General features: G+C 43.1%; 1 protein-coding gene across 12 annotated transcripts in view; it reads left to right on the top strand.

Moving 5' to 3' along the window:
* LTBP1 (latent transforming growth factor beta binding protein 1) overlaps positions 1–12,134 on the top strand; it is a 276,190-nt gene that overhangs the window by 174,961 nt on the left and 89,095 nt on the right. For all 12 annotated transcript variants that reach the window (XM_077343424.1, XM_077343401.1, XM_077343391.1 and 9 more), the window contains one exon: positions 9,747–9,872. In XM_077343424.1, the coding sequence (XP_077199539.1) occupies positions 9,747–9,872 (126 nt within the window). The remainder of the gene's footprint in view (positions 1–9,746; positions 9,873–12,134) is intronic.

Here is a 12,134-nt window from a genome sequence, read left to right as displayed (position 1 = left end):
GTACCCCCCCCCCACCGTGCCTCAGTAAATGGCGTTGAGTGGTCCCCAGTGATAAAAAGGTTGGGGACCACTGTTCAAAGGCATTCCCACATACAATGCATTGCAGTAATCTGCATGCTAGCAGGACATGCACCATGGTGGCAAGATCTTTTCTGTCCAGGAAGGGCCACAGCTTGCTCACCAGATGAATCTGGTAAAAGGCACCTCTGGCCACTTCTGCCATCTATTCACTGAACTAGAGGCCGGGTCCAAGAACACCTCCAAGCTGTGAACCTACTTCTTTAAGGGGAGTGCAACCCTGTGCAGAAGAGGGGATAATCCAGTGCTCTGGTTGGATTCCACCGCCTCCAAGTAGTACCTCCATTTTGTCAGAATTAAGTTTCAACTTGTAAGCATCCATTCAGCCTTCAGACCCCTGTTCATGGTTTCTACAACCTCACTGGAATCTGTTGGTAGAGCAAGATGGAGATTCGTATAGCCTTTTACAAAATAGTCTACTTCATTAATCTTAGCTTTCCCAAATAGCATTTTATGCAATGGAATAGGCTTAATGGCTGTAAGAAGGCCAAGACCACCCAACAAGCACACAGTTGAATAGATTGACCTATAAATGGTATGTGTAATTTGAAAAAAAAAGCCAGAAAGCAACTGTTTTAATAGGCAAGCATGATCATAAATAGAATACTGGCTCATGATTTAAAGATTTAATGAAGAATTTTCAGAGATAAAAATGGTATTTAGAGATTGTAAGGTATGTTGGAATATATTAGTACGTGTACATTGAGCTACACAGCTGGTAGTACTTAACTAAGGAAAATCTTTTGCAAATATAAATCGATGCCAAAGCATGAAAGAGAATTCCAGAGCCTGAAGAACACAGAAATATCATCGCCAGCGTTACAATTCTTTGATCCGTTAAAGAGGTCAGTACGAATTGTCTTCACAGATGCTGTGAAGGAGAGACAACACTAAGATGCTACAGTATTCAAATGTTGGAAATAATAGACCGAACAGAATACAAAGTACAGAATGCTTAGTTTTATGGTGTCTACTTAGTTTTATGGTACTAGTTATAACATGCACCAAAATAATTCATCACACAAGAATTACTGGAGTGGATCCTACCTGTTACCTATCACTCAAGTAAGAAGAAGAAGAACTGTTTTTTTGTAACCTGCTTTTTACTACCCGAAAGAGTCTCAAAGCTGCTTACAATCACCTACCCTTCTTCTCTCTACAACAGGCACTCTGTGAGGCTGAGAGAGCTCAGGGAGAACTGTGACTGGCCCAAGCAAAGTTTATTTGTTTATTCTTGACTCAAATCAGCTTACAAGTAGTAATTAAAGCATTAGAGATTTTTAAAAATGAAATCCTCAAAAACCTTCCCCCAGATGCCCCCCTGTTTATACCCTATCAAAAGCCCTGGCAAACAAGCAAGTCTTGTAGAACTTCCTAAAGTGTCACAAAAATACGGCTTCCTGCAGATGTTCAGGGAGCCCAATTGACAATGTGGAAGCCATGATGGAAAAAGCCTGGACTCTGGTCGCAGCTTGAAGAACATCACTGACATTCAGGAACATGTGAGAAGAGGTAGTCATTGAAATATGTGGATCCCCCCACCATGAAAGGCTTTTAAAGTCATAAAGAGCTAAATCAACCTCTCCCTTTCAATGGGATAATTCCCAGAGGGACTGAAAGAGGCAGTGGTATGCCTGTTGCTGAAGAAACCATCTCTGGATCTGCGAGAACCCACCAATTACCAACCCATCTCACATCTAGCAGTTCTTGGGAAAGTAGTGGAAAGGGCTGCCATGGACCAAATTATCAGCATTCCTGGATGAACCTTCAGTGCTAGATCCATCCCAGTCAGGGTTTGGCCTGGCCAAGAGATAGAAACAGTGCTGCTCACCCTGACAGATGACCTCCGCTGCCAGCTGGATTGGGGCGGATCAGTGCTCCTTGTGTTATTTGACCTCACAACAGCATTCAAAATAGTTGAACATGAGCTCCTAGCTTGCCATCTCACTGACGCTGAGATACAGGGGACAGCCCTCCAATGGCTGATCTCCTTCCTTAGGGATTGCGGGTTGCAATTGAAAAGAGACAATCAAGCTACTGCCAACTTACTTGCAGAGTTCTGCAGGGAGCAGTCCTTATTCAACATCTTTATCCGTCCTCTTGCCCAGCTGGTGTGGAGGTTCAGGCTTTGGTGCCATCAATATGCAGATGACACCCAGCTCTTCCTCCTGATGGATGGCTGCCCGAATTCACCCCCAGAATCTTTATCCAGATGTCTGGAAGCTCAACCTTTCAAAGATGAAGTTCCTATGGCAAGGCAGGAAAGGTAAGGAAGCATGATTGCCCAACCTGGATGAGGTGCAGCTATCAGTGGCTCACTGTACCAGGAATCTGGGCATGATCCTAGATGCCTCCCTCTCTATGGAGGCACAGATCACAAGAGTAGCACACCTGACATACCACCACCTGTGCCAAGTCAAGCTACTAGCACCCTACTTGGCCCTGGAACACCTAGCCAACAGTGATTCACATGACGGTTACCCCTAGACTAGATTTTTGCAACTCGCTCTACATGGGCCTACCTTAACCCTGATCCAGGAACTATAACCAGTCCAGAATGCAGCCAGGTGTCACAAAGGGACTTCCTGGAGGACCCACATCTGGCCTATACACCAACAGCTGTACTAGTTATCAGCTGAATCCCGGATCAAGCTTAGGTTTTTGGTAACCTCCCTTAAGAGCATACACAGTCTGGACCCAGTGTACCTGAGGGACCACCTCTCTGCCCATGCCCCCCAAAGAGCACTACACTCAGCCTACTTCAACCAACTAGTGATCCCTTGCCCCAAAGAAGTATGTTTGGCCAGATCATTCTCCGTTCTAGCCCCCTCCTGGTGGAATGAACTCCCAGGGGATATGTGGGCCCTGTCAGAGTTAGCACAGTTCTGCAGGGCCTGCAAAATAGAGCTCTTCCACCAAGCATTTGATTAAGGCTAACTGTCCAGCAACAGCTACTGGGCCACAGAAACCCCCCCCCCCAGATATGACTACCAAGCACGCCTTGGGGGAAACTTGCACTGACTAAGCTGCAGGGTTGCAGTCCATATGTTAACAGTTCAATTGTTGATTATTTGTTATTTGTTATTGCCAAAGCCAGATTTACCATTAGTAAAGCTTTTGACAAGGTTCCCCATGATGTTCTGATGGATAAGTTGAAGGACTGCAATCTGGATTTTCAGATAGTTAAGTGGATAGGGAATTGGTTAGAGAACAGCACTCAAAGAGTTGTTGTCAATGGTGTTTCATCAGACTGGAGAGAGGTGAGTAGCGGGGTACCTCAGGGCTCGGTGCTCGGCCCGGTACTTTTTAACATATTTATTAATGATCTAGATGAGGGGGTGGAGGGACTACTCATCAAGTTTGCAGATGACACCAAATTGGGAGGACTGGCAAATACTCCGGAAGATAGAGACAGAGTTCAACGAGATCTGAACACAATGGAAAAATGGGCAAATGAGAACAAGATGCAATTTAATACAGATAAATGTAAAGTTCTGCATCTGGGTCAGAAAAATAAAAAGCATGCCTACTGGATGGGGGATACGCTTCTAGGTAACACTGTGTGTGAACGAGACCTTGGGGTACTTGTGGATTGTAAACTAAATATGAGCAGGCAGTGTGATGCAGCGGTAAAAAAGGCAAATGCCATTTTGGGCTGTATCAACAGGGGCATCACATCAAAATCACAAGATGTCATAGTCCCATTGTATACGGCACTGGTCAGACCACACCTGGAGTACTGTGTGCAGTTCTGGAGGCCTCACTTCAAGAAGGACGTAGATAAAATTGAAAGGGTAAAGAGGAGAACGACAAAGATGATCTGGGGCCAAGGGACCAAGCCCTATGAAGATAGGTTGAAGGACTTGGGAATGTTCAGCCTGGAGAAAAGGAGGTTTAGAGGGGACATGATAGCCCTCTTTAAGTATTTGAAAGGTTGTCACTTGGAGGAGGGCAGGAGGCTGTTTCTGTTGGCTGCAGAGGAGAGGACACGCAGTAATGGGTTTAAACTTCAAGTACAACAATATAGGCTAGATATCAGGAAAAAGGTTTTCACAGTCAGAGTAGTTCAGCAGTGGAATAGGCTGCCTAAGGAGGTGGTGAGCTCCCCCTCACTGGCAGTCTTCAAGCAAAGGTTGGATACACACTTTTCTTGGATGCTTTAGGATGCTTAGGGCTGATCCTGCGTTGAGCAGGGGGTTGGACTAGATGGCCTGTATGGTCCCTTCCAACTCTATGATTCTATGATTCTATGATTATGCTAACTAGGCTGAAGCCTAGGGCCTCCAATTCTAGGGCCTACTCTAGCAAAGGTATATAGTATTTTAGACACAGTCATAGACCTTTCTTACACATGCTGTCATAATGCACTGCTCCAAACAACCCTTCAGCAACTTTCCTTGTACTCCATATCAGAATAATATTGTCTTAAACTAATAACTGAATCCTAGTGTAACCCTAATTTAGGATTAGGCCCTAGGGAGCCAAAGGCCACAGGGAAAGTTGGTAAAGTTGCTCACATATATTGTTAGTTTCAATAGCCCCGCTTGAAGATGGTTTACCAAGTGAGAGATTTTTAAATTTTCCTTGAGCTAAAAGACCATTCAGGAGAAACCATGGCTGATTTAGTATTTAACCATTTCACTACTGAGCTTGAAATTGACTTTAGAAAATGCTGAGGGCAGTATATGACAATGCCGCAGATATGGCTGGTAGGTACAGGAGTTTGCAGCAAAAAAACATCAATCCCCTTCCCCAGTTTACAAGATTTATTCCTTTTTAATCATAATGAATTAGTTTTATAGCATAAAAGAAAAAGATAGAATACTGTGCTATTAGACCTCCATATAGTTATTTGTTGTTGTTATGTGCGAAGTCGTGTCCGACCCATCGCGACCCCATGGACAATGATCCTCCAGGCCTAATTCAACTAATACATTTATTAGCTATGTATATAATCTGTGTAGTGATGCCATAATTCTTTAAATTCTTCTAGTCTGTCATTCACAAAGCTGTTTAGCTTTGCCATTTAAGATAGTTCTTCTGAGTTTATCCAGCCATTCCATTATTTTTTGTGAATCCTGTTGTTTCTAGTTCCTAGCTATAAATATTCTTGCCACTGTAGTTGCCTGGAAAAAAAAAGTCTTCAACCTTCCAAGGAATATTAACTGGCATTACACTTACTACCATGTAGTCAGGATACATCAGAAATTTAATTTCTAAAATAGTATGAATTTTTATTCAAAATTTCACAATTATTTTTGTATGACCACCGTATATGATAAAATGACCCAATCTTGTCATTACATTGCCGACATTATCACATTTTTAGACATTTTGCTAATTAATTTAGGTGGGACATACCATCTATAAAACATTTTGTACCAATTTTCTCTTCATAGCTGACATTTCATACGTTTTACCATTTTGCCCCACAATAATTCCCACTCATCCAATAGAATATTTCATTTCAAATTCTGCACCCATTTGATCCTACAATTTTTAACCTGTTCATCCTCAGTTTCATATATCTTAACAGTTTATAGATTTGCCCTTATAAATGAGGATAAGCTTGGAATATGATATTTTCAGACTCAGTTAGGACAAGAACAGTGTCTATTTGCTCTTTGAATTCCGCCTCAAGCCATCAAATGTCTAACCCCTTCCTACTGAGTGACTGAAAAGTTTTTAACTTTCCCACTGTGGTCAACAGGTTTTTATGTTTTAAAAAAACATTATTTTCTGTTGTGCTTTGTCAAAATGGGCCTCAATTGCAGATTTCAACAAATTAGAGTTTCCCATTATTCTCTATTTACATGCTTTTTAACATAAGGGCCAAATGATTTCAATTTGGCTTTTTCTTGACCTTTTGTGTGGGCAAGACTGGATTAGCCTTTCCAACCTACAGTACCTCTAGCTCTGTTAACATTCTCATTTACCTGTAATAATTATTTATTCTATCTCTGGTTCTCATCTATCAAAGGGTTTTATTTCTTTCCATTGACATATTTTAATATGCTCCCTCTGTGAGAGCTTCATGGTAGATTTGCAGGGATCTCCTGGGAGCAGAGGCAAGGTGTATGGAGTCAATCCTACTTCTTTTTTCCTTGCAAGTGGTGTGCTTTGGACCCATTATGCACGGGGGAAATAGCGCGCATTCGGGGTGGAATGGCGGCGACTAAAATCACCGATAATGCACGGTGCCGGCTGCAACTGGCTGCAGATTCGATGCACGCCACTGAAAAAGCCATGTTAGCGAAATGTGGAAGAAACCACAGCTTCCCTGGCGACCAGGGCCCAATCAGAAGCAGTACTGAAGGCGCCATGTGCATAACCGGGGAGTTCCGGGTTGAGCACCAGAGCCACAATCGAAGCGACTGCTAGAACGCTGCAGCAGGCAGGAGGGCACCAAAGGGAACGGGGACAGAAAGGCGGCTGGGGAGCCTAAAGGGGAGGGGGAGCAGGGGAGCACCGCAGGCAGCGGGCCAGGGCGCAGAGCACTGGTGGAAAACAGAGGGCAGCATGTCCCTATCTAGGGACGGCACAGAGGCCACCACACCTTTCACCCGCCAATCCTCGAACCCTCCCCCAACCACAAACGACAGCACAGGCAAGGGGGTGTATACAAACAGACAAACTTTATAAAACAGTAAAGCAGTATAAAACAGTGCAAAACAATAATACAAACAAGTGTGAACAGCAAGACAAACTCAAAACACGAGGAGTAAACAGTATTAAAGGGGACGAACTAGGGGGCAGAGGAAACGGGGCAGCAAACAAGGGGAAGGGCGAACTGGGAGCAAACTAAGTGGACAGGAACGCGTGGACACCAGAAACCCCCCCCAAAGTCAAGCTTCAGGACGGCGGCATCTGTGGCGGCAGCTCACGTTGGCGCTGAGGAGTGTCCGGCAGCAGTGGAGTCACTTGCTCCCTCCCCCTCCGCTTGCTCAGCGCTTGCTCCCACCCCCTCCATGCCCATCGGACCCGACAGGGCTGCACCTGCACAGGTTGCAGCCATCCTTCCTGGCGTCTGCCTCCAACGCAGTGCTCGCTTTCCGACACAGCGGCATGCTCGCCTCACTTCCCCTTGACCGCATCAACGCCTTGACGCCCGCCGCTCTGGATTTTGCCGCCATTACACCCCATCCCGTGCATAATCAGTTTCCTTCGCGTCTTCCCCCTCCGCGTTTTCCACGTGAGCCGACATCGCCATTTCGGCGGCCATGCATAATGGGCCAAACACAGTGCTTTCCTACTTGATCTTGATCTTGCAGTCCATCCCCACCAGTCTGCAGATTGCTGTCTTTGAAATATTCTTTCAGTTAGCGGCAGAAAGGTTATAGAAGCTCTTACATACATTTAAGCAGCTTTGAGGATTTGTGCCAGTATATTTGTTGTCTTAAGAGCCTCTTGTGGCACAGAGTGGTAAGGCAGCAGACATGCAGTCTGAAGCTCTGCCCATGAGGCTGGGAGTTCAATCCCAGCAGCCGGCTCAAGGTTGACTCAGTCTTCCATCCTTCCGAGGTCTGTAGAATGTGTACCCAGCTTGCTGGGGGGTAAATGATAATGACTGGGGAAGGCACTGGCAAACCGTATTGAGTCTGTGATGAAAATGCTAGAGGGCATCACCACAAGGGTCAGACATGACCCGGTGCTTGCACAGGGGATACCTTTACCTTTACCTTTATTTGTTGTCTTAAGGACAGATTTCAATTTTAATCTATCAGAAACTAAGGAAGACCTAGAACACCTGATTACAAAATCAGTTCAGCCTTTTCTTAAACGATAAAAAGATAAAAATAATGACCACTGTAAAAAACAAACATGTCACAATAGCAACTGACGGTGAAGAGCTTGAATGCGTTCAATAATTCATGTTTCTTGGATCACAAATGGATCAGTGTGATGGTTCAATATGAAAATGAAACATCAAATTGTTCTGGGTTGCTCAGCAGTGATAAACTTGACCTGAGCATGGAAAAGCAAGGATATAAGCCTGATTATCAAATGTAGATTATCATATTTCCAATAGCTACACATGGCTGTAAAAGTTGGACGATGAAGAAAACAGGCAAGAAGAGAGCTGATTTGTTTGAACACTAGTGCTAGAAAAGGCTTCTGTGGATTTCATGGATAGCAAAAGTCACAAACAAGGAAATAATAGAGCACGTAAAGCCTGATATATCACTGGGAGGCAAAATCACAAAACTCCAGCTCACTTACTGTGGCCCTATCATATGATCCAACTCAATGAGAGATCAATTATTGCAGGACTTGTCAGGATTAGGGTGGTAATTCTAGAGGTGATGAGATGGAGACAGGAAATGACAAAACCACCTCCAATCATCCCTTGCCTGGCTGCCAGACAATTCTCAGATCTCCTGGCTACACTACATATGTCACATCATATTTTTTAAAAAATTAAAAAATCCTAGAACAAGATAAAATTCGAGGAAGTACAGTGTTCTGTTAGTTCTGCAGAGAACTGCTTTCATGCTTTCCCCAATTTTCCTGACCTCTAATGGTTGGGAGAGGGGGGGAGCTTCTGTTTTACCTGTTGCAGATACTTGTATATCACCAGTTCACATGAACTGGGATTGAGACCATTTGAGGCTAGAAAATGACTTGGGTTCCCTTACTTCAGAAAATCTGGTGTCAGTCTGAATCAAGATTGTGTGTGCGTATGTATCATGATTTCTGGAAAGGAGCATCAGTTTACCCAGGCTTTTATTTGACTTTTTAGTTAGGGTTTGGGGGTCAGCTTAGGGAAGAAAGCTTATGTTAGTGGTAAAAATAAGCATTCCGTTAAGGGACCATCATTTCTAACTGGTGTGTATTTCTGTATTTGGGTACTCTGGGAGAGAAAAGAGCTAAGGTACCCTGTTTAGAAAAAGGGGAATCAAATCTCCCCTTAGGGATATCTACTTTATTTGAGAGCCAGCTTTACTTTATATATCTAAGTTATCCACATATAAGTTATCTGTACATCATATTTACCTTATTAAACATTTCATTTTTAGTTATTTATCTGTGTCTTATCTGTCAAGTCAAAAATCTAAGAAACTCTATTTACCTGACATAAAAGTTCAGCTGTAGTCAAGCAAATTTCCAAATAAGAGGCCTTTGGGGAGCACATAGTTTATACTCTAGCAATCTTTAATTTAAATCTTATGCCCCCTTTTTTATTTGATTGTGGGAGGCTGGGGTATATAGAATCTCCAGGAGGGTGGGGATTAGATATTCTTCAGTCAAGAAGACAGTTGCCTCAGAGCTTTCCCCCCCACCCCCATGTCTGCCACAATCACTTCATGTCCTGCCAGATTGTTTTTCAAAGTTTCCTCATTGATGAAATAGTACCATTTGACACACTCAGGATCCAGTGGCAAACATTCTGAGGAACAATGATAGATATAGTGACTTTTATCATATCACATTGATTTGTGCATGTAAATATAGCATTGAGGGCCTGCTGGTAGTCTTTCTGGATGTTTATTCATTGCCTGTTGCAGGATTGCTTCTCTGACATCTTTAGCAACAACTTTGGAATCATTGGTTTGAATCAGAAAGGGTTCCATGGATTTCATTTTCCCTTTTTTTAAACTGGTAATTATTGTTGGGTTTCTATAAGATTTTAAATAGTTTGCTGTAGATTTCTTTTTCTTTTTCTCTAGAAATCAACGAGTGCACTGTGAACCCTGATATCTGTGGACTGGGACATTGTGTTAACTTGCCTGTTGGATATACGTGCTTCTGCTATGAGGGCTCCAGACTTAATGAGCAACAAACAAAATGTTCTGGTATGATAACTTTCCCTTCTCCACCCCACTCCTAGTTGCTAATACAGTCATAAATATGAATAATTTAAAGAAATCTCATTTTTTATTTGTGAGTGGAGCCAGCTTGGTGTAGTGGTTAATCTTGTGAGCCTGGTTTGATTCCCTGCTCCTCCACAAGTAGTCAGCTTGTCACATCCCTGTTAGAAGCTGTCCTAACAGAACAGTCTCTCTCAGAGCTCTCTCAGCCTCACCTACCTCACAGCTCAATGTAGTGGTTAGGCTTCTAATCTGGTGAGCCAGGTTTGATTCCGCCCCCCCCCCCCACATGCAACCAGCTGGGTGACCTTGGGCTCGCCACAGCACTGATAAAGCAGTTCTGACTGAGCAGTAATATCAGGGCTCTCTCAGCCTCACCCACCCCACAGGGTGTCTGTTTTGGGGATTAGAAAAGGGAAGGCAATTGTAAGCTGCTTTGAGACTCCTTCACGTAGAGAAAAGTGGCATATAAGAACCAACTCTTTTTCTTCTGCTTCTTCTTCTTGTGGAGCGAGGAAGGAAAAGTTATTGTAACCTGCTTTGAGACTTCCTCAGGCAGTGAAAAGCAGGGTATAAAAGCCTTCTATCTTCTATCATTTATTTATTATATTTTGTTTTATTAAAACATTTATATCCTGCCTTTCTTCTGGGTTCAAAAATTGCTACTTTCCACTAATCCTGCTCACTCTCTTTCTCTGCAAAACCTATGATACCAATAAGTATAAGGGAAGGTGAAGAACAATTGGTTTTCTAGCCCCTTCTCTCCCTCCAAATGGTTGATGACTGATACACTGGCAAGATATAAAAATCAATCAATCAATCAATCTTTATTTTTGTAGCCCAACCTTCCTGGAAATTCAGGGTGGATAACAACATAAAATAATCATTTAGGATATAAAATCTCATAATACATTTAATGAGTTAAAACATTTTATATTTCAGTAGGTGGGTGAAATCCTAGAGGGCTCTGATTGAGCAAAGAGACCCTCACTGATGCTCCATCAGGACCTTGACCATAGACCTGGTGGAAAAGTTCTGTCTTGAAGACAGCAACATTGTAGGCTCCTGAGCAAAGCAATGCACTGGGGGCCTACCTACACAATCAAGAGAAGCCCTGCATGGAGTGAGATTTTGGGGATGCAGCTGGAAGATGAAATAGGACACCATTTCCCATCTGTGCACATATGGAAGTCCTTTTTTCTTGGTTGCAAAGTTTATTTGGTCCTGACCCAAATCTCTGTATTATCTAGATTCTAGGGGTTCTCAAGACCGTTTGTTGAATTTGAAGAGGTGAAAAGTGAAGAATGGGTGAATGTGGAAGCATCAAAGTGTTCATATTTGTTTCTCAATCCCATTGGATCACCACGTGATCAACTGTAGTATGATAATGCCATTATTCTAACTTACCCCCCCACATTCATTTATTATTTTAAATATTTATTAGCCACTTTACTTGCTTGCCGCACTTAAGGCATCTTACAGTATGAATGTAAATATAAGTATTATAAAAATACAATTTAAATACTCCAGTTAGGACTGCCAATAAATAAAAACTAAATCAGTCAAATGTATTCCTGAACAAAATTGCCTCCAGTTGCCTCCTGAATATCAACATCAAGGGGGTCAGGTGCAGCTCCTTGGGGGAGATTACTGTCACCAAAAAGATTGCTGCTCTTATATGCCTACCAGATGAACTTCTTTGATTAGTGGGTCAGTCAGGAAGACCCCTCTGCAATTTTCTCTGCCACTCTGATTTGGAATCCTAGCTAGCACTTTGTCAAATTTTATTATAGTAGCTGTGCTTCTAGATAAGACTCCTGAAATGTACTGTATGTGAGGCTGCCATTAAAAATTGTTGAGAAACTTCAGCTGGCATAGAATGCTGCAGCCAGGATGTTGACTGGAATGGTAGGAACTATGTCACTCTAGTCTTGGCCCATCTTTACTAGCTCCCAATTTGCTTCCAGGGATAACACAAGGTGCTGGTCTTGATCTTCAAAGCCCTGTCTGGATTGGGACCAACATACCTGATGGATTACATTGTCCCCTATGAACCCACCTAACCACTACAGTCATTCTTGGAGCCCCTGCTTTGGATACCCCTATCTTCTAAGATTAAGCAAGTGACAATCTGGAAGAGCCTTCTTGGTCATAGCTTCAGAACTGTGGAAATCTATCCTTAGGGAGATTTGTCTGGGCCCTTCTGTTGCTGTCTTCCACCAGTGCATGAAAACCTCTGTTTGTATG

This window comes from Paroedura picta, chromosome 1 (assembly GCF_049243985.1).
Source record: "Paroedura picta isolate Pp20150507F chromosome 1, Ppicta_v3.0, whole genome shotgun sequence".
In the NCBI taxonomy this organism is placed as follows: Eukaryota; Metazoa; Chordata; class Lepidosauria; order Squamata; family Gekkonidae; genus Paroedura; species Paroedura picta.
Note: the sequence above shows the minus strand (reverse complement) of the source record. Positions and strands in the feature narration are given on the sequence as shown.